This window comes from Xenopus tropicalis, chromosome 2 (genome assembly GCF_000004195.4).
Source record: "Xenopus tropicalis strain Nigerian chromosome 2, UCB_Xtro_10.0, whole genome shotgun sequence".
NCBI lineage: Eukaryota > Metazoa > Chordata > Amphibia > Anura > Pipidae > Xenopus > Xenopus tropicalis.
Genome location: NC_030678.2, coordinates 53,235,104 through 53,255,710, shown reverse-complemented (window position 1 = coordinate 53,255,710; position 20,607 = coordinate 53,235,104). Strand labels below are relative to the sequence as shown.

Here is a 20,607-nt window from a genome sequence, read left to right as displayed (position 1 = left end):
GTTCCTGTTTTCCCCTATATGGGAACCACAGTATAAGTGAGTGTGCAATGACAGTATAATGTATTAATTCATTCATTCGAACGCTCCGAGCGAATTTTCACCAACTTTTTCGACGCTTGCGCAACTTTTTCGTACGCTTGTATGAGTTTTTCGTACGCTTGCGCGAAAAAATCGGAAAGCTTTTCCCGCTGTTTACAATTGTTTGGTACGAAAATTTTGTGAAAGCTGCGGAGCAAAACAGACACAACTAATCTTTTTACAGAGAAGTCAGTGCAGCGTTTCTGTGAGTGCTTATGGCTGTATTTACATAGACCTTTCTGATAAAGCTTACTTAGTTTTTACCTTTCCTTCTCCTTTAAACAGTAACATCAAAAAATGATCTGTACCAAAGTAATAAATATATTATGTACTGTTGCCCTGCACTTTTTAAAAGTTGTGTGTTTTCTTCAGAACCACTACTATAGTTTATATAAACAAAGCTGCTGTATAGCCACTGTGGCAGTCATTCAAAATGAAATAGGGCTAAACGGCACAGGTTATATAGCAGTTAAAAAATAAACCCTGTAAAACACAATTGTATTCTACAGAGCTTATCTTTTATCTGATGTGTAACCTGCACCTTTTCTTCTTTTTTCCATCTTAAATGGCTGCCCCTGTGGATACACAGCAGATTATTTATATAAATTCTTGTAATGTTTCTGAAGCAAACACACCGGTATTTCCAGTGCAGGGCAGCTGTACATTATATTTTAATAATTTTTAAACACTTTCATATTTTGGTATTACAGTTCCATCAAAACACTTTTTAACACATTAAGGGGTACATTTATGATTGCTTATTGGCTTCAGCAACCTTAAAGGAAACCCAGCATGAGTTATGGAACTCACGCAGAGTTTAGGGCAAAAATACCTCTTAGTTGAGGCTCTTTTCCCCAAACAGGCAAAGCTGCCAAACTTTTTATTATTTAAGAAAGCCACTTCAGGGAAAAAACCTCAACTAGTGAGGCATTTTTGCCATAAACCCCACGTGAGTTAAGGAGCCAAAAGACTCGAACAATCATAAATGTTCCCCAACATGAATACTTAGGTAAAAATTCCACCTAGCTGAGATAACCCACTAAGCTGCATAGATTCCCATTGTATTCTACAGAATTTATCTGTTATTTGCTATGTAAATAACATCTTAGGGCTGTGACAGACGGGGAGATTAGTCGCTGTGTGACAAATCTCCCTTGTCGCGGGCGACTAATCTCCCTGAAATGCCATCCCACCGGCGAGAATGTAAATCGCTGGTGGGATGCAGGGACAATTATCAGTAAATGATCAGCATTGTTTTTTTTAGTAGCCACAACAAGTAGCTGCTACTAGTAGCTCTGTGTGTCTTCACCCTAAATGTTGCCACACAGCAGCTTATTTATATAAACTATAGTAGGGTTTCTGAAGCAAACACACAACCAATGCAGGGCAACATTGTATTTTAATTACTTTAAGACTATTTCATTTTTTGTGTTACTGTTCCTTTAAGCATAACAGAATTCTAATTTTTTCAGTGGACATTGCAACATACTGTTAACCAAGCACTTCATTATAAATAGCAAATTCATGGTGAAGAAAAAGATTCTAAATTTAGCATAGGTGCTACAAGTACTTTATTAATAGACAAGACCTTCCCTTACAAGTCACCAGGCCACTTCCTCAGGTGTGCCCGAGGCCTATTGTAAAAACACCCTCTGTAATCTCTAAACACTGGTTAAACTTTCAGTGGTTACCATAGAGATATTACCATGGCTGGTTCAGCCCTCCAGGGAGAGTATTACACAAAGGCTTTCAGCAAACAGTAAACCTGTTACGACCTAGAAGAGCTGCCTGCAGGTACTATACCCACCCTTGATCGGGGCTGCCAAACTTCCAGCTATTGCTGAAATGCTAATGGGAACATTTGTGAAAAGAGAGTCGTCGAAACTCCACAAACAAAGACAGTGATAAGTGTCAAAGTACTTTAGAAAGTGTTGCACCCGGAAGAGAGAGGTATTTTAACTGCGTTACAGAGCAATAAACCTGCTTTGTTCAGACTTTTTTGGAACTGAGAAGGCAGAAAAGCAGAAAGCTGTGCCGATGATTTGGAGGCATCCAGGTAAATATGACTTATTTTCATTTCTCTTTAGTAGCTTTTCATTATACACCCTATTGCCACATATATCGCATTGTTTCTTCTCTCCTATTATTCTTTGTGAGTACTCACAAAAGGAATGGTGTAATGTTATTGGGCTTGGTTTTCCTGCATTAATAAAAAACAGCATGTAACATATGTTGTAAATGCAAACTTTCCCGTTACCACATTTGTATTTCACGTGCCGTGCTTTTGAAAGCATTCTATAATTCTAGATCCCCTCAACTCAGACTTATTTTTAAAAGTTTTTAATCCTCATGTAATCATCAGCATGTAACTAAGGTAGTGGCTGTTCGATAAGTGTTTGGCAGCAAAGAATAGCAGACTCAGTACTTGCTGTTATTTGGCTTCCTGTAAAGGCTTGCTAATGCATAATGGAACCGAGCAGAGCTGACAAGGCCACATTAAGAACCCCAGATTTAGAGAAGGTAATAATGGTCTATTTTGTTTAAATCTAATTTCTCTACACTCAAAAATAAATGAATCATAACTGGTCATTTTTGACCCAGGCCAGAGGTGCAAGAGTGCCCTTAGTGCTCAAGCAGATAGCACTTCTTCCTGGAGTCTGCATGTCCTCTGCACCTTGCACCAGATAAAAGATTTATAGCAATCTGCAGTGTCGGCACTTGTAGACCAGACCTGACCTTATCAAAAGGGGTGCTGCTGCCATGAGTCGAGTTGAAAAACCAAGGGTGGCAAAAAGCCACTCCTGGTAACTTTAAGAGCTGAATTTCTGAAAATTAACCTAATGAAATTTGGGTAGCTGACAGCTCTGCAGATTCTCCAAAGAGACCTCAACGGAGTAGTACATCGAAATACTGTAAAATGACATGCCACTTGCTAATTCTTTGTTTGAATATACCTGGAGCAAGTACAGCAAGTAGGTAGGCCTAGGAAAGTGCACACATGATCATATATCCTGCATCTCAGGCTGCTATTGGTGAGAGTATATTAGTCAGTCACTGTTCCTGTGGTGAATGTATTAGGTAGCATTTGGGTTCTCTATGTTAATGGAGAAATAAAGCAAAAGAGAATTACCGGTATGAGGGCAAAAGGTTTGAAGAGCTAGACATAGGTGTCATGTTAATAAATATGATTTTGAGAGTCAAAGCAACTAATAAGTTTAGAAGCTATGTGGGTGTAGAGACAGAGAATGAGCGACCTCGGGGACACAACCTAGAGGAACACTAGGGGAAAGGACAGCACTCAAAAAGGAAGAGTTAATAAGAGACACTGAAGAAGTACTTTGATGTATACAATTCAAACCAGGCAATGGTATCTATCTATGGTAGGGCTGTCTGAATCAGATTTGTATTGCCTTAGATTCCTGGCACATGAGGATATTAGTTGCCTACAATAAATCTTCACTTCCGGGGGCAGCTAATCTCCTCCAGAATGCTTTCCCATAGGCAATAATCTAAATTGCCAGTGGAAAAACATATGCAGCACTTTGTTTTTCCGAAGTAGCTCTGAGTTTCCTTTTAGGCAACTTCTGGGGACTCTAGAAAAGCTAAGCACTGCATCACTGCATATCATTTTACACCGCCGATTTAAATTATTGCTGGTGAAAAAGCTTTTTGACAAGATTAGTTGCCTGCTGTAGAAAAGATTTACAAGGACCACTTCAAGGAGTCAATGCGGTCCCTGATCCGAAAACATCAAACCTGCCCAATTGACACCTGACTGATTTTTGGTCAGATAATCTGCCAAATTGGTCTAAAGGACTTGAATCGGCATCTTTTATCTGGCCGTGTAAGTCCAAGCACTCCATGGCCTACTTTGTATTGCACCATAATTAGAATACAAGCACAACATGTGATAAAAGGATTAACAAACAGTAAAGGTGGCCATACACGAGCAGATCCGCTCGCTTGGCGATGTCGCCAAGCGAGCGGATCTTCCCCCGATATCCCCACCTACGGGTGGGCGATATCGGGGACCATTTAGGTAAAAAAAATAATAATCCGATCGTTTGGCCCTGGGGCCAGACGATTAGATTATGTGGGCGGCAATGGGGCAGTCGGATCGGGGACCGCATCAATGAGCCGATGCGGTCCCCGATCCGACCAGATTTTCTAACCTGGCCGATCGAGATCTGGCCAATTTCAGGCCTCACAAAAAGGAATGGTGTAATGTTATTGGGCTTGGTTTTCCTGCATTAATAAAAAACAGCATGTAACATATGTTGTAAATGCAAACTTTCCCGTTACCACATTTGTATTTCACGTGCCGTGCTTTTGAAAGCATTCTATAATTCTAGATCCCCTCAACTCAGACTTATTTTTAAAAGTTTTTAATCCTCATGTAATCATCAGCATGTAACTAAGGTAGTGGCTGTTCGATAAGTGTTTGGCAGCAAAGAATAGCAGACTCAGTACTTGCTGTTATTTGGCTTCCTGTAAAGGCTTGCTAATGCATAATGGAACCGAGCAGAGCTGACAAGGCCACATTAAGAACCCCAGATTTAGAGAAGGTAATAATGGTCTATTTTGTTTAAATCTAATTTCTCTACACTCAAAAATAAATGAATCATAACTGGTCATTTTTGACCCAGGCCAGAGGTGCAAGAGTGCCCTTAGTGCTCAAGCAGATAGCACTTCTCCCTGGAGTCTGCATGTCCTCTGCACCTTGCACCAGATAAAAGATTTATAGCAATCTGCAGTGTCGGCACTTGTAGACCAGACCTGACCTTATCAAAAGGGGTGCTGCTGCCATGAGTCGAGTTGAAAAACCAAGGGTGGCAAAAAGCCACTCCTGGTAACTTTAAGAGCTGAATTTCTGAAAATTAACCTAATGAAATTTGGGTAGCTGACAGCTCTGCAGATTCTCCAAAGAGACCTCAACGGAGTAGTACATCAAAATACTGTAAAATGACATGCCACTTGCTAATTCTTTGTTCGAATATACCTGGAGCAAGTACAGCAAGTAGGTAGGCCTAGGAAAGTGCACACATGATCATATATCCTGCATCTCAGGCTGCTATTGGTGAGAGTATATTAGTCAGTCACTGTTCCTGTGATGAATGTATTCGGTAGCATTTGGGTTCTCTATGTTAATGGAGAAATAAAGCAAAAGAGAATTACCGGTATGAGGGCAAAAGGTTTGAAGAGCTAGACATAGGTGTCATGTTAATAAATATGATTTTGAGAGTCAAAGCAACTAATAAGTTTAGAAGCTATGTGGGTGTAGAGACAGAGAATGAGCGACCTCGGGGACACAACCTAGAGGAACACTAGGGGAAAGGACAGCACTCAAAAAGGAAGAGTTAATAAGAGACACTGAAGAAGTACTTTGATGTATACAATTCAAACCAGGCAATGGTATCTATCTATGGTAGGGCTGTCTGAATCAGATTTGTATTGCCTTAGATTCCTGGCACATGAGGATATTAGTTGCCTACAATAAATCTTCACTTCCGGGGGCAGCTAATCTCCTCCAGAATGCTTTCCCATAGGCAATAATCTAAATTGCCAGTGGAAAAACATATGCAGCACTTTGTTTTTCCGAAGTAGCTCTGAGTTTCCTTTTAGGCAACTTCTGGGGACTCTAGAAAAGCTAAGCACTGCATCACTGCATATCATTTTACACCGCCGATTTAAATTATTGCTGGTGAAAAAGCTTTTTGACAAGATTAGTTGCCTGCTGTAGAAAAGATTTACAAGGACCACTTCAAGGAGTCAATGCGGTCCCTGATCCGAAAACATCAAACCTGCCCAATTGACACCTGACTGATTTTTGGTCAGATAATCTGCCAAATTGGTCTAAAGGACTTGAATCGGCATCTTTTATCTGGCCGTGTAAGTCCAAGCACTCCATGGCCTACTTTGTATTGCACCATAATTAGAATACAAGCACAACATGTGATAAAAGGATTAACAAACAGTAAAGGTGGCCATACACGAGCAGATCCGCTCGCTTGGCGATGTCGCCAAGCGAGCGGATCTTCCCCCGATATCCCCACCTACGGGTGGGCGATATCGGGGACCATTTAGGTAAAAAAAATAATAATCCGATCGTTTGGCCCTGGGGCCAGACGATCGGATTATGTGGGCGGCAATGGGGCAGTCGGATCGGGGACCGCATCAATGAGCCGATGCGGTCCCCGATCCGACCAGATTTTCTAACCTGGCCGATCGAGATCTGGCCAATTTCAGGCCAGATATCGGTCGGCCAGGCCGATCTGCTCTCCCCATACACGGGCCGATTAGCTGCCGAATCGGTCCAAGGGACCGATATCGGCAGCTATAGTCGGCCCGTGTATGGCCACCTTAAAGGTGGCCATACATGTTACAATTACCATCTTTCCCACAACCATTGGTCACAGAAAAGATTGTTCGTCTGCTTCACTATATGTTTAGAGCTGAATCATCAGATATGCAGGTAAAAACAAAGGAATTATACTCCTATTTATACCCCTATCTAATGATTCAGCAGTAACATTTTCTGATGTCTGTGCGACAGTCCTGCCCAATTGATGCTCATCACTTATTGGTGTATGTATGGCCACCTTAAGGACTCTGGCACACGGGGAGATTAGTCGCCCGCGACAAATCTCCATTGTCGCGGGCGACTAATCTCCCCAAAATGCCATCCCACCGTCGAAAATGTAAATCGCCGGTGGGATGGCATACATGGCGCCGCGATTTCCTCGAAATCGCGGAAGTTGCCTTAAGAGGAAACTTCTGCGATTTTGGGGAAATCATGGCGCCGTGTATGCCATCCCACCGGCGATTTACATTTTCGCCAGTGGGATGGCATTTTGGGGAGATTAGTCGCCCGCGACAACGGAGATTTGTCGTGGGCGACTAATCTCCCCGTGTGCCAGAGCCCTAGGACTTTAAGATCTAATCTGATTCAGATGATTAGTTATCATACTCATCTCATTGTAAACACAGTATGAGCAATGTGACAGCCTGATAGCAAACAGATCTACTAGAGAGAGAGAGAGAGAGAGAGAGAATTAAATAACATAAGCAGGTGAATACAGCAATTATAAACAGCCTAGGGCAGAATGGAAGAAGCCAGAGCAGCTGATAGCTTGAAAAAATAGTATAATCCGTGTTATTATGTTTAAGAAATAGATGTAATGGTAGTGTGGTTAAAGGAAGCTAGGAATACAGCAGAAGTAGAGAGATTGGGGTATACTGATCTAGTGGATAGAGAAGATAAGACATAATTTAATTTACTTTTTCAGCCATGTGCAAGTGGTCATACCTATATGGTGATCATACATGAAGAATATTTGTAGTTTTTAAGCTCTTTTGGGCAGGGCTCTCTTCACCTCCTGTATCGGGCAGGCTTGAGTCTAGGATCCAGGACCGCATTGGCTCATTGACATGGTCCTCACTTCAAATTTTCTTAACCTCAAATTTGAATTTATAAAAAGCAGCCAAAAAAATAGGAGTTAAATTCTTATTTCTGGTGTACTACCTGGAAACAGCTGAACTGAAAAAAACGTGTTTAGAGCTGAACAACCCCTTAAAGGACAATGAAAGGTTAATATAAATTAAAAGTAAGTCTAAAAGCGTTCTTTTTAAGTACTTACTGCATATCTAAATTGCCAGATCCCTGCTTGCTTCTCTGAGATATGGTGCTGGCAGCCTACAGCAGTGTGAAGACTACAGTGACATCACTGAAATCTTTCTTCCCTTCCTGTAGGCTGCCAGCGGCAGCCTTCCTATTCTCTGAGCATGTGTGTAACTTGATCCTGTCTCCTGTTCTGAGCTACACATACCCACCAGCCAATCAGAAGCGGATCTGCCAGGGGGGACGGGGGGAGGGAATGAAACACATGTGCAGTATGAAGCAAGGAGGGAAAGGAAGGGAGAATACCTTTTTAGAGATGGCTGCCTGTTCTAGAAAATGTGAAGCAAGTGTGACTGAGTAAATATTTGATTAGGTGAGCCAAAAGTGTGGCGTTTTTACTAAACAATAGGAGGACTATTGGGCAGTATGCTTTTTAAATTTTGACTTGCATTCTCCTTTAAAATTGCATTTGGTATCATGCCTTAAGTAAGCAACAGAATCATGACATGAAAAATCTGCTTCTAAGCTAGTGAAACTACTTTTACCCCTCAGCAAAGTCTTATTAGGGGCCCCAAAATTTAAAAAAGATGACTTGCTTTATACATATATATGAATTTACACATTAGAGAGGGCCACAGTGGCATCCAACTTTGTATGGACAGGCCCATGTTCCAATAATTTAGGTATCTAGAAAGGGGCTGTATGGCTAGATTCAGTTAGCCTGCCTTGGCCCTCTCTGCAGAATTGTTTGTATACATCACTAGGCATTCTGTTAATTTCTCCAATAAACATTAAAAAATATGTGAAAGGACACGTTCCTATACACTTGTCTATTCTTGCTTTTGCTCTTAGCAATGTTTATGAAGTGCAATATGTTAATAGGAGTGTGTAATTATTTAAAGCACCTGATATCTAAACTGCATAGAAATCACTTGTTGTACCTCTGGGAGGATATTACAGGATTTCACCATTGAGTTGATTGTTCAGTTGAAATCTTTTTTTTTTCTGATGCAACTGTGGCAGGTGCAATTGAAATATTATTGTTATTTCAGTGTGCTGTACCTCCATAGTAGGAAAGAGAAATTGCCACCACCAAAAAAGAACTAAAGCTTAACAAAGAAGTATGTTAGAAATTCTGTCTTTCTATTTTATGTTTTGGGCTTCTCTCCTTGACTAAGGCAACCACAGGCCTTTAGGCTAATACCACATGGAACGTATGGAGCGCATTCCAAAAAACTATTGGCTTTGTGCTTACACAATTCAGCATAAAATTTTCAGTCATTTTAAAGTTCTTCGCCATTTTTTACACAGCATAATAAATATGCCCCCAAGTGTAGGGTCTGCCTCTTTCTGCCTAGCTTAGTGTGCCCTTGCCCTAAGGCAGTGTTGTCCAACTGGCGGCCCGCAGGCCGCATCTTGCCAATGGCCCCCTCTGTGTGGCCTCCCACCTGTTTGGCTGCTGTGACTACTTACCTTTGTGTAAAGGTTTAAATTGTATCAGTACTGAGATTATCTGGCCCCCTGCATTCAGGCTGTAAACCCCTGTATTGTTTAAACATGTAATCCCCTGTACTGTTCACACCTTTTAGTCCCTGCATTGTTCACCCCCTGCAGTGTTCACACCTTAGGTCCACATTGTTCACCTGTTCAAACCTCAGACAGACTGTAGGAACAGTGCCAGCATTGTGTCATTTTATGTACTGCCTGCCCTATGCACACAGGCAGCATAGGACAGGCAGAGTATGGCATAAATAGGCAGAGTAGGGAAGGCAGAGTATAGCACACACAGGCAGCATAGGGCAGGCAGAGTATGGCACACAGGCAGCATAGGACAGGCAGAGTATGGCACACGCAGGCTGCAAAAGGCAGGCAGAGTATGGCACATGCAGGCTGCAAAGGACAGGCAGAGTATGGCACACACAGGCAGCATAGAGTACTTCCTGTGTGTGCCATACTATGCCTGCCCTAACTTGCCTGTGTGACACACTATGCCTGCCCAGGGCTGTCTGTGTGTGCCATACTATGCCTACTCACCATTAATGTGGGTATGGTCTTAAAAGCTCTTGTGATAACATGCATTGGGGTGCGGTTTAAAAAAGGATGAGTAGTTAAAACTGGCTTCCATTATCGGCCCTCCACGATGTAGGCCAGAAAAATTCCAGCCCTTGGTACCACTGAAGTTGGACAGCACTGCCCTAAGGTACTACTATCACAATAATTCAGCATTCCATTCAATTTATTTAAGCTGATAATAACAGAAAGTTACTGTTGGATGTTTAAACAGATTTATTTTATAAGACATGAACTTGTTTCCTGTACAAGAAAATCTTTAAATAGCTAAAAAAAAGTCCAATATAATTTTCAAGAATATAGTTTAGAATATTTGAGCCTCAAGATTATTACCACAAAACATCTTTATTGTTTATGACAAACTTGTTATCAAGAATTAAAAATCCAGTGGATTTTCATGGGTTTTTATTTTTTTTTAATTGACCCTAACCAAGCCCATTATACTAGTACCCCAAGATGCTTTCACTTCAGTGTTATCCTTTATTTATTCCTATTCATGGTATATGTAGTATGTATATTTTTTTCTTTAACTATATTAGCATGGGTTTTCTATTCCATCTCATGTGCTACATATATACCAATATCACTAAATTGGTTAGATCCCCTGCATCTTGTATTTTTTTTTAATTTGACTCCAAGTTATGGTTAACATTTTTAACAAGTGTGCATTCTAAATACATTTGCGTTTAGGGTCTAGTTGCACTCTGCACATAGATCTGTACTGGTGTGTGGCACAAGATACAGAGCACAGAGCAAGCCTTGTCCTTACCACCTATAGGGCATGAAGTAAGTTCAGGAGCAGCATGGGGAATGCCTACATACTTCCCCCATTCTTCCCTTATGGGGGGAACTAAGGCCTCTGCAAACATAGTTAATGGCAACTGACTTTTCCACTTTGTACATTGCCCTGCACCTAGTAAGTTACCCCTTTTATATTATTTGAAATCACAAGAGGCCTCTAAAGATTGAGATATTAAATGCTTGTGTAGAAGATTTTACTGCATTTTTTGTGCTGTTGTCAGTCCCTTAGTAATTATAATTCCCAGTGAATAAAACTTGTTCCAGACCTGCAGCCGTTCTTTATTGAGGTAGGAGCTGAGTCACTTCCTCTAGCATAGTTAGTTTGCCCATATCTCGGTATAAAAGGGCGAACAGGTATATAAAATTCTTTCACTTGCATGTGGTTGATAAGGGCCACTGGAATAACAAAAACAATAGCTCCTTTGTTACATGCCTGTTTTATTACTCCATTCATTTCTGCTTGTGATGCATTATGGGAAGGTTATGTAATAAACCAATGAGGCAAATATGCTATTGTACTTTGTCAGAGACCAAGCTAATGCATAATATTGACATTTCTTTTCTTTTTCTTTTTAGAATTTCATTGTAACAAACATACAGTAAATTAACAGCAGCAACTACCATGGCTTTAATTGTAACAAAAGCCTTTTACTCCATCTTTGTTTTTGTCATGGTTTTATTATGGGACGTCATGGCTGAAAATGAGCCAACAACAGCATTAAACAATGTCACATCTACACCCCAGGTGACCTCTGTGAATGTATCAAGTACTGACTTTATTTCTTCAATGCATTCAACTATTGATAATACGAATACTTCAAGTTCTGGCTCAAGCACAGGTCATGAAAACACTACAACGTTCAGTGCTTTTTTTACTTCAACCAGCTCTAGAACAGAAAATCCCCCATCTGAGAATGGATCTCTGAGTACCACAACTATTGCTACTTTGCTGTCTACCATCAATGAATCAGTTACTGGTTATACTGGTGGTACAAGTCGTTTAACTCTAAACACAACCTATCCAGCCCAAGAACATTCTACTTCGTACAACAATACTCAAGCAGTAACATCATTCGAATGGACTTCTGTAAATTCTACAAATACAGGGCAAGGTAAGATAAAACTGGAATCATTCATATAAAATTATACATGGCTCATTATATGCCTAGATGTAGATTTATCTTGATCCAGGTAGAAAGCTATGTTATCAACAAAAGCGTCACACACTGAAGTTGCTATTTTTGAGCTGCTACAGGTGCAGTAAACAATTATATACAGGGTCGGACTGTGCCAGATGGATACCGGGAAAGATTGGTCATCATAGTTGTGGTGTTTTCTGGTTGATATGTGCTAACCTCCTTTCTGCTTATCAGGCATCCAAACATCTCAACAGTCCCAGTAAGCTGGGTATTCCTCTTGTACAATATTTTAGGAAAGATCCTTTAACTGAACTCACATGATCATAAAGGGGTAATTTATGACTGTAAGTGCAGTGAGCACATGACAGAAGCAGTCACCATGTTTTTTTTACCCACAATGCAGTTTTTTAGTCACCAATAAAAGTTGCCTTTGCCACAATTGCGCTGAGATCTGGATGCAGATCAGACCCTGTTTAACTGAATGGGCCTTTTGTCAATTAAGTGACCAAGTAACTAAACCTACTGTAGTAAATTGTGGATTTTTTTGTACTTTATAATGAATCGTCGAGAAGGCTAAATATATTTAATACTACATTAGTCCTTGAGTCCATTTATTGTGCATACAAATAATCACAGATTTAACATTCACTATTATTCCACATAACATAGCCATACTTCTGATTCTGCATTAATGATTCCATATTACATTTTACCTTTATGCAAAAAAAACCTTTTAGAACTTTGTTATAAAATTGTATCATTTTGCTCTTTGTCTTTTTCTAGATGGAATAATTTCTAATTTAAATGATTCTGAGACCATTTTGACTTCAATCTTCAGCACAATTTTAGGCATTGTTGTTCTGGCCATATTTGCCTTCATCTTAAGGAAATACAGGAAAAGGAGATCTCAGTATTCTCACCAACCACTAAATGAATATCCATATGATTCAGGTAAGAATTAGTGTTGTACAGATGCAGGGAACTTTATTACAAATGTAAAAAGTATTGTACTTTTACTTTTTAAAAGGAAATTATGAAAAAAATGCAAGTATATTTTGAATGTTTAAGGAGTGCCGAATGTTAAGCACCCCCCAGGGATAGTAATCACTTACCTGATACCTCGAGCTGGTGTTAGGAGGAAGCTGCACTGACCTGGGGTACCTGTGAGCAAGTCTCTTCCTTGTTGTTTCTTTGTCCCCCTTACAGGAGCACCAGCATGGGGTATCAGGTAAGTGATTACTATCCCTGGGGGGTGCATACATTTGCCCCCCCAATTATTCTCCTTTAAAAGACAAACTTGTAACTACTTTTTTGGGAAATCTAAACCTTAAGGATTTCACTGTATTTTTGCTTTAGCCCTTTACAGTTCCTGTGTTGTGGGTTTATGAGATGACATATTTATATGTCTGTATGCCCTAATGTCTAGTATAGACTGATAGTAACTTGTAAAATCCAACTTGTAATTTGCCCCTGCAGTGGGAAGAAGGGGAGAGTATGGAGGAGCCTTTTGACATGGGGGTGGGGGTGAAAAGATGATAATTGGGGAGGATGGCTGCATTTGCAGGGTTAGGGAAAGGAAATTATAGAAAAGAGGGGATGTTAATAGGTTCAACCTACTGTGTGCTCCACAGTCCCACACATAGGGGCACATTTACAAAAGCACGAACGCTGGAGCGCTCATGCGAACGCACCGAGCGTATTTTCGCCGATTTTTTTGGGCGTCCGCATGACTTTTTCGTATGACGCACGACTTTTTCGTACGGCGCACGACTTTTTCGGACGTTTGCACGAAAAAATCAGAAAGGTTTTACCGCTGTTTACAATTGTTCAGTACGAAAATTCCGTGACTTTCGGATCGCCAATACGATATTATCGTGACTAATACGATTTTTTCGTAAGCATTTTCGTGATATTTGCGATCTTCCGAAATTTTCGTTTCCAATACGATTTTTTCCCATTCGTGATTCGGATTTGTGGATTAGTAAATGTGCCCCTTAGGGAATGATTTATAAAAATTTTTTTAATTTCAAGATTTTTTTAGCACTAAAAATTGTGTACATAGATAATTACTCTAAAACACACATTTTTTTATCAAGTGTGAAAGCCACAAGATACTCTAATACAAAACTTTGCCTTCTAAAAGTTGGCCTAGGCCATGTAGAAGGCAGTAGGAGCTGTCCTAGGCAAATGGTAAAATCTTTATTTTATCTTAATTCTAATGAAAAACAGAATTGCAAGGTTTTCGTATCCTTGTTTATTTTTATTCATTTCTTTTTAAACAGGCTTTTATATTTTTAATGAATGAGCAGATATTTATGCTTTTTTAAAAACACAGTTATTAGCAATGAGCATTGGGACATCTAAGACAGGGGTCCCCAACCACCGGGCCGGGGACCAGTGCAGGGCCGTGGGCTGTGCTGAACTGGGCCACCTCTGGTCCTAAATACCTGATATTTCAATTCTCCAATGTGTTACACAGCCATGACAACAGCAATGTGAAGCCCTGGAAGCTTTCTACTGATTGCAACAAGTTCCATACTAAGCATCAGAGGATGTCAACCCTTAGGTGGGAGTAAGAAAAGCAAGGGTGCTGGGCGCATCTAGTTGCAGGGAAACAAGCTCAGGTCCCCCCATTATGATGAGCTGTATTATATTTTATAATATAATAATAATAAAATAAAGTGCAATAATAATTACATTTACATTATATATGTAATAACCCCCCAACCACAACCCCGGTCCTTGGAAAAATTGCCTTGCCTTTTGGTCCGTGGTGCAAAAAAGGTTGGGGACCACTGATCTAAGAAGTACATGAACCAGACAGTGTTGCAATGTTACTGTATTGTTTTGACAGCCATCCTTTCATATAAAGCCTAAATGAGTAAGCGCTCCCCTTTAAGATCAGAACAGGCAGCTCTCTCCAGCAGATAATAAGAAAGCAACATATAGGGGCAGATTTACAAGTGTGAAATTACAGTTCGCTACAGAAAACCTCACCCACGTTCTTCACTCATATGGGGTTTTTAGAAGCGTATTTATTAAATGGTGAGTTCTAACTTCTTAAAATCCCATAGGAATGAATAGTGTGTGTGAGTTTTTCTATATTAAACTCTAAACCCACATTCTAATAAATCTGACCCATACTGTATGATTTTAAAATCTGCTGTGTTTTCACTAAGAATAACAGTGTCTCTCTAATACCCTTTTACAGCTGACAGGTATTCTGCTCCAGATGACACACTAGTAATATCTGGAGGGTTATATGACGGACCCCGAATTTACAATCCTAACATGACAGCTCTAGAAGAGGAGGATTCTCAGCCTGATTATGTTCCATTTAATTCAAGACCAGGACAATTCAGACTTGAATTTCTACCAGGCGAAAAGGAGATGAATCCCAGTTTTAATGGGTCCACTTTGGATACACACAATTCACTGCAAAGAATTGTCTAACACTAAGATATATATATACAAATGCCCAACCAGTCTGCCAAAAACTGTCCAGCCAGTGTGACTATGTATTACTTGTTTAAATGAATACTATCAATTCTATAAGAGATGACACTGCTTTGTATGCATTTTAAGCATAGTGAAACATTAGGGCTGGCATAACCGCCCAGTCAGGTCCCCAGCAGCTAGAAGAGCAGAGTAAGCAGGCTATTGTATAAAAGTGGCTCACTTGAGTAGGGCAAGTGGGCAGCAATGTGCTTTTCAATTAGAGCAGCCATTTTCTTACATCGATGACAGTGTCCTTTTAAATCAACAAAATACCTTAAGGCTAATTTTTAAACTGGCTTTAAATGGTGGTCCTTGCAAAAACAGCATCAGCAACATAGTAATATAGAGCACCCACAATCTCAATATTTATGAAGAACCGCCTTTGTTCCGGTTGTTTTGTAACAAAAAATGCATTTTGTAAACCCAAAACTCACACATTGTATATTCATTAATGTATGTATATTAAGTGACCTCAAATTTCAATTCACAATCACTAAAAGGAATCTGTCTAAACTCTAAACTATAAGAATTCTTCAAAAACAAAAATGTATTTGTGGTAACAAAATTAATTTGGCTGACTCAGCTACAATGTAAATACATAATTATTTTTTAACTACAAATTCTGTGAACACAAAACATTATATAGTAATAAAAAGAAACTGTCAAAATCTATTTTACTTCCTTTTGTGTCCCCAGGGTCGCAGCACGTAATACAATGTAAATAGTTTGAGCTTACAAAATGCATTGGGACATCATTTAACTTTGGCATGGGCAAAGGTGATAGAGTAATTAGAGTGCTTAAAATTTAACCCCTTCAGGGCCCATGCATAAAGCACATGAGAATGGTCTGTGCACCATGCACTGGTTTAAAACTAAGGGCTTGTTAAAGGTTAATTAACCATGTTACTAAAGAATGTACACAATACTCCTATCATTCAGGAATGCTCCCGAGTGAAGTCTTTGCAGGGAACTGCCTTTTGTGAAGGAAATTATAAAACTATTTGCACTTTCCCAGACTTTAAGATTATTAACATTTCACAGCCCAGTACAGAAGAGTCTAGCAGCAGGCAAATACAACTTAAAAAAAAAATGCAATGTTACTTGCCTTCTATAGCCACCAATGCAAAATCACCCATTATGAGCACAAGCCAAATTCTGACATTTTTCAATTTTGCAGAAAATCTGTGAAAAATGTCAGAATGTTAGGAACAGCTTGATCATTTTAATCGTCCGCCCACATGTGTTTGCATATTTTTGTTCAAGTATTATTTGGTGTCTTTAATTCACAAAATCACAATATTATGCAGTGCAATGTAGCCAGTTTGTGGCTCAGTGTGTAACAGTGAATGGGGAATAAGAGTGTCAAACTACTAAGCAAATAAATACACTGTATAGATATACAAGAAAACACTAAATACAAAAAATAACAGATGTAATGATCACACTTTCTTCAAATGCTTTATAGCTTTGGCTATCCTTAGATATGTAACAATAATTGCCATAAAGAGCACTTACTGTCTCACTGCACCTTAAATATAGCATACTTTGTCTTGCCTTAAATATTCAATATTGTGTGTACTTTTCAATGCTTTGCTAGTGTACCATGATAAAATCTGTTGGCTTGATGGATCCATTTCAGACAGATATTCCTAAATGTTGCATTTGCTTAATATTTTCTGGTATTCCTTTACTAATGGCCCTAGGGAGCATCTATACACTTCCCATAGTGCTACCCAACAGTGTAGTACAGAATAAACAAAACAAGCACTGGTGCTCCGGTTTCCTTCCACATTACAAAAGACCATACACGCAGGTAAAACGGCTGCCGATAAAATTGACCATAGTGCGTGTCTGCTAGAAATTAGAGTGTAAGATCCTTTGAGTGAATGATGCATTATCTTTAAAGAGCTATGGGATATATAAATAAAGGATTACAATCATCATTGCAACAAGCCATACTTATGTGTTAGCCCCTATCTTTGCGGATTATGTTGGCACTATATACACATAAAGTCATACATCAAATAAAATGTACTTGCTTGTGAGATCCATAAGGGTAAGAACCCATGGAGTGAGTTAGTCACTCTCAATAGATCACTGCTATCGCGGGCGAGTAACCGTTCCGAAAAGGCTTTCCGCTGGCAACAATAAGTCTTTCTCCTGCAGGCAACTTCACGTGACTTCAGAAAACAAAGCGATGCAAAGCAGAGATCTATCATGGGGACTAACTCACTCCATGGGTTCTTATCCTAACATACACTTTGTTCACATTAAATCAGTTTATTCAAACAGTTTATTTCAGCATACAAAACAAATTATAAAAAATTCCTACCAACTGGGCTCTACCTTCACACATTTGACATTTGAAGTTCCCTCACTAAATTGGGCCCTTGTGGACCTCCAATAACAACACACACATGTTTTGATACTCCTTTGGGGGTGGCTTTTCTCAGTTCCTTAGTGACTTAAACTCTCAGTCCCTTGGTCAAAGACTTCCTCTGCTCCTTGCAGTGGCAGGCAGCACCCCCAGCAGCTCTGGGAGTTCCTTACACAGACAGATTTTCCTGCTCTATGCCCTGCTCAGAGAGACCTTCCTAACTTTCTCACTACAAAACATTATCTGTTTAGCAACATCTCCCTCGAAGCTTATATCTCCCACAATGGAGAACTTAAAGGAATACTGTCATGGGAAAGTAAATAGAGCTGCTACAGCAGAATCCTGCATTGAAATCCATTTTTCAAGAATACAGATTTTTTTTATATTTAATTTTGAAATTTCACATGGGGCTAGCCATATTCTTCATTTCCCAGGGTGCCACAGCCATGTGACCTTTGATAAGTAAGTAAGTCACTCTCTCTCTCTGTCCTTACCAATCCTTAAATTGCAGGTTGTTTCTGTTTTACATACACATACTTTATTTAAAGACTCCCAGTCTAGTTTAGTTTAGTAATTGACACTCAGCAAGGAAGGACATATTTATCAACCCTGATACCTGTATCAATTTGCCTTGAATAGTCAACACAATAGCAAATAGCAAGCAGGAATGAATGATTCAGAATTTTTTTTTCACAAATTGCGAAATCTAGAATGTTAAATATTCAAGTAGTAACCTTCATCACAGCTTGGTAAAAACACCCCACAGATTCAGCCCGATAGTTTTAATGAGCTTATATGTACAAATGGTTTCCAGCACAAAGATGGAAGTGTACATAATAAAATATACAAACTGTGAAAATGTTTAAGAAATGAAGTAGATTCTATATAGCAGTGGAGCTTATATTGTAAGGTATAAACACTGAGCAATCAATACTGAGATGCTTCATTAGAACACTACTGCCATAAAAGTAGAAAACAAATAACCAAACACAAAACAATGTAAAGGGCACAACTTGCATTGTTTTGATTATTAACTGTATGGTTGGACTCTTACGCATCCCAGTTAATAACATGTGTAAGTAGCATCATCTTTTCATCACTTTTTGGTGCCTTATTGTCTTTATATTGTCCTTTTATTGATGTCCTTTTATCTATAATGGTTAAATACTGTAATGTAACATTTTGTGCCATTACTTTTTTAAACTGAATTCTAAAATAAAACTGAATTTTTCTTTAAATGAATGGCACATGAGCACTTATACCATGTACTGTATTTAATGCATGATATTGCTTATCACACATATTGCTTCGTCAAACACACTCATTTGGGAAACACTGGGAATGAAGATAAAAGATGAGAGGCAGAAAGGCAGAGGCTTAAAGGAGAAGGAAAGGTAAAAACTAAGTAAGCTTTATCAGAAAGGTCTATGTAAATACAGCCATAGGCTCTCACAGAAACGCTGCACTGACTTCTCTGCCAAAATATTTGTTGTGTCTGTAATTCCTGTGTCAGAGACACAGCTCTCTGCTCTCTCCCCTCTCCTGCTCCCCCCTTCCTCCTGAAGAATGCTAAGAACTCACTCCCCCCCCTTAGGAATGTGGATCTGAGCCAATCAGCAGGAAGCTGACTCATAGGGGCACATTTACTTATCCACAAACGCTCCGAGTGTTCGTTCGGTCCAATTGTATTTTCTGCAACTTTTTTGTACCTTGCATGACTTTTTCAACACTTGCGCGACTTTTTTGGCGCTTTCGCAACTTTTTCGTATTTTTAGTGCGAATAAATCGGATTGGTTTTGCCGCTGTTTACGATCGTTTGGTACAAAAATTTCATGACTTTCGCCAATACGATATTATCGTGACTAATACGATTTTTTCGTAACCATTTTCGTGCAATCTTCAGAAATTTTCTTTTCCAATCAGAATTTTTCCCATTCGGGATTCAAGCTCGTGTTTTGATAAATCTGCCCCATAGTCTTACTAACTGAGCATGTTCACTTGGTCTGGGTGTCTGTGAAGGAGTGAGGCATTATGGGAACTTTCTTTACACAGCTCAGCGTTTTTTCTTCCTGTTTGGCTTCTGATCATCTGAACGGGAGAAATATGGGAGACTCAAGGGCACTATTGAGAGAACTGGAGGTATGCCTGCAGCTTGAGATTGAGAGAGATTGAGAGAGGGAAAAGGGAAGTGACAGGGCATAGAAAGAAAGGCCAACACAGAGAAAATATAGGATCACATTCTATAGCAAAGGTGTAAAAAGTACTGTGTGCCAATAATTGAAACAAATGCCATAACATTCCTTAAAGGAACAGTTTATTGTAAAAATAACAATGGGTTAATAGATATGCTGTGCAAAATAAAATAATTTTGTTTAATATAAATTGCCAAAAATGTAATCTACAGAGCCTGGAATGAGTGAATGTCTAACGCAATAGCCAGAACACTACTTTCTCTTTTCAGGTCTCTTACCTCTTAGTTGTTCAGTAACTTGATGGAGGGGCCACATGGGACATAACTGTTCACTAAGTTTTTTTTTTATCCTTGGCACGCAGACAGCAAACAGTTATGCCCCATATGGCCTCCCTCAAGTTACTGATTGGTTACTGACAGGTTAGAGAGATGTAAAGGAGGAAGTTAATGTTCTGGCTATTATGTTAGACATCCGTTCACTCCAGCCTTTACAGGTAACATTTTTGGCTAACTAACTATATTAGAAACAGTTTTTGCTTTGCGCAGTTTATCTATTTTTACCAGTTTCATTGATACACTGAACAGTTCCTTTAAAGGACATGTAAACCCCACACACAAAAATGTAATCAGTGAACAGCCTCTTTGAAATCTTTCAGTACCCGCCACACTGGTTGTCCAGAGGTTAATAGTAAGGCTGCAACGTCTCCTTAATCACTTAGATTTCCTTCTCCTCCTGTAACCCACTCGGCCCCCTCCCTCAGGAATTTGCTTTGGCTGTTGGCTTGTAGGCATGCTCAGTTGTTCTAAGCTCAGATTACTAAACACGCCCCCCAGT

The 20,607-nt window shown here is 39.5% G+C and overlaps 1 protein-coding gene across 1 annotated transcript; it reads left to right on the top strand.

The window, feature by feature from the left end:
• The first annotated feature begins 1,811 nt into the window (after positions 1–1,811).
• LOC100498004 lies at positions 1,812–18,819 on the top strand. The gene is made up of 4 exons (XM_002938437.5): positions 1,812–2,134; positions 11,144–11,679; positions 12,490–12,657; positions 14,918–18,819. The coding sequence occupies exons 2-4, from the start codon at positions 11,190–11,192 to the stop codon at positions 15,157–15,159; spliced, it is 900 nt and encodes a 299-aa protein (XP_002938483.1). The 5' UTR covers positions 1,812–2,134; positions 11,144–11,189; the 3' UTR covers positions 15,160–18,819.
• The last annotated feature ends 1,788 nt before the right edge of the window (positions 18,820–20,607 follow it).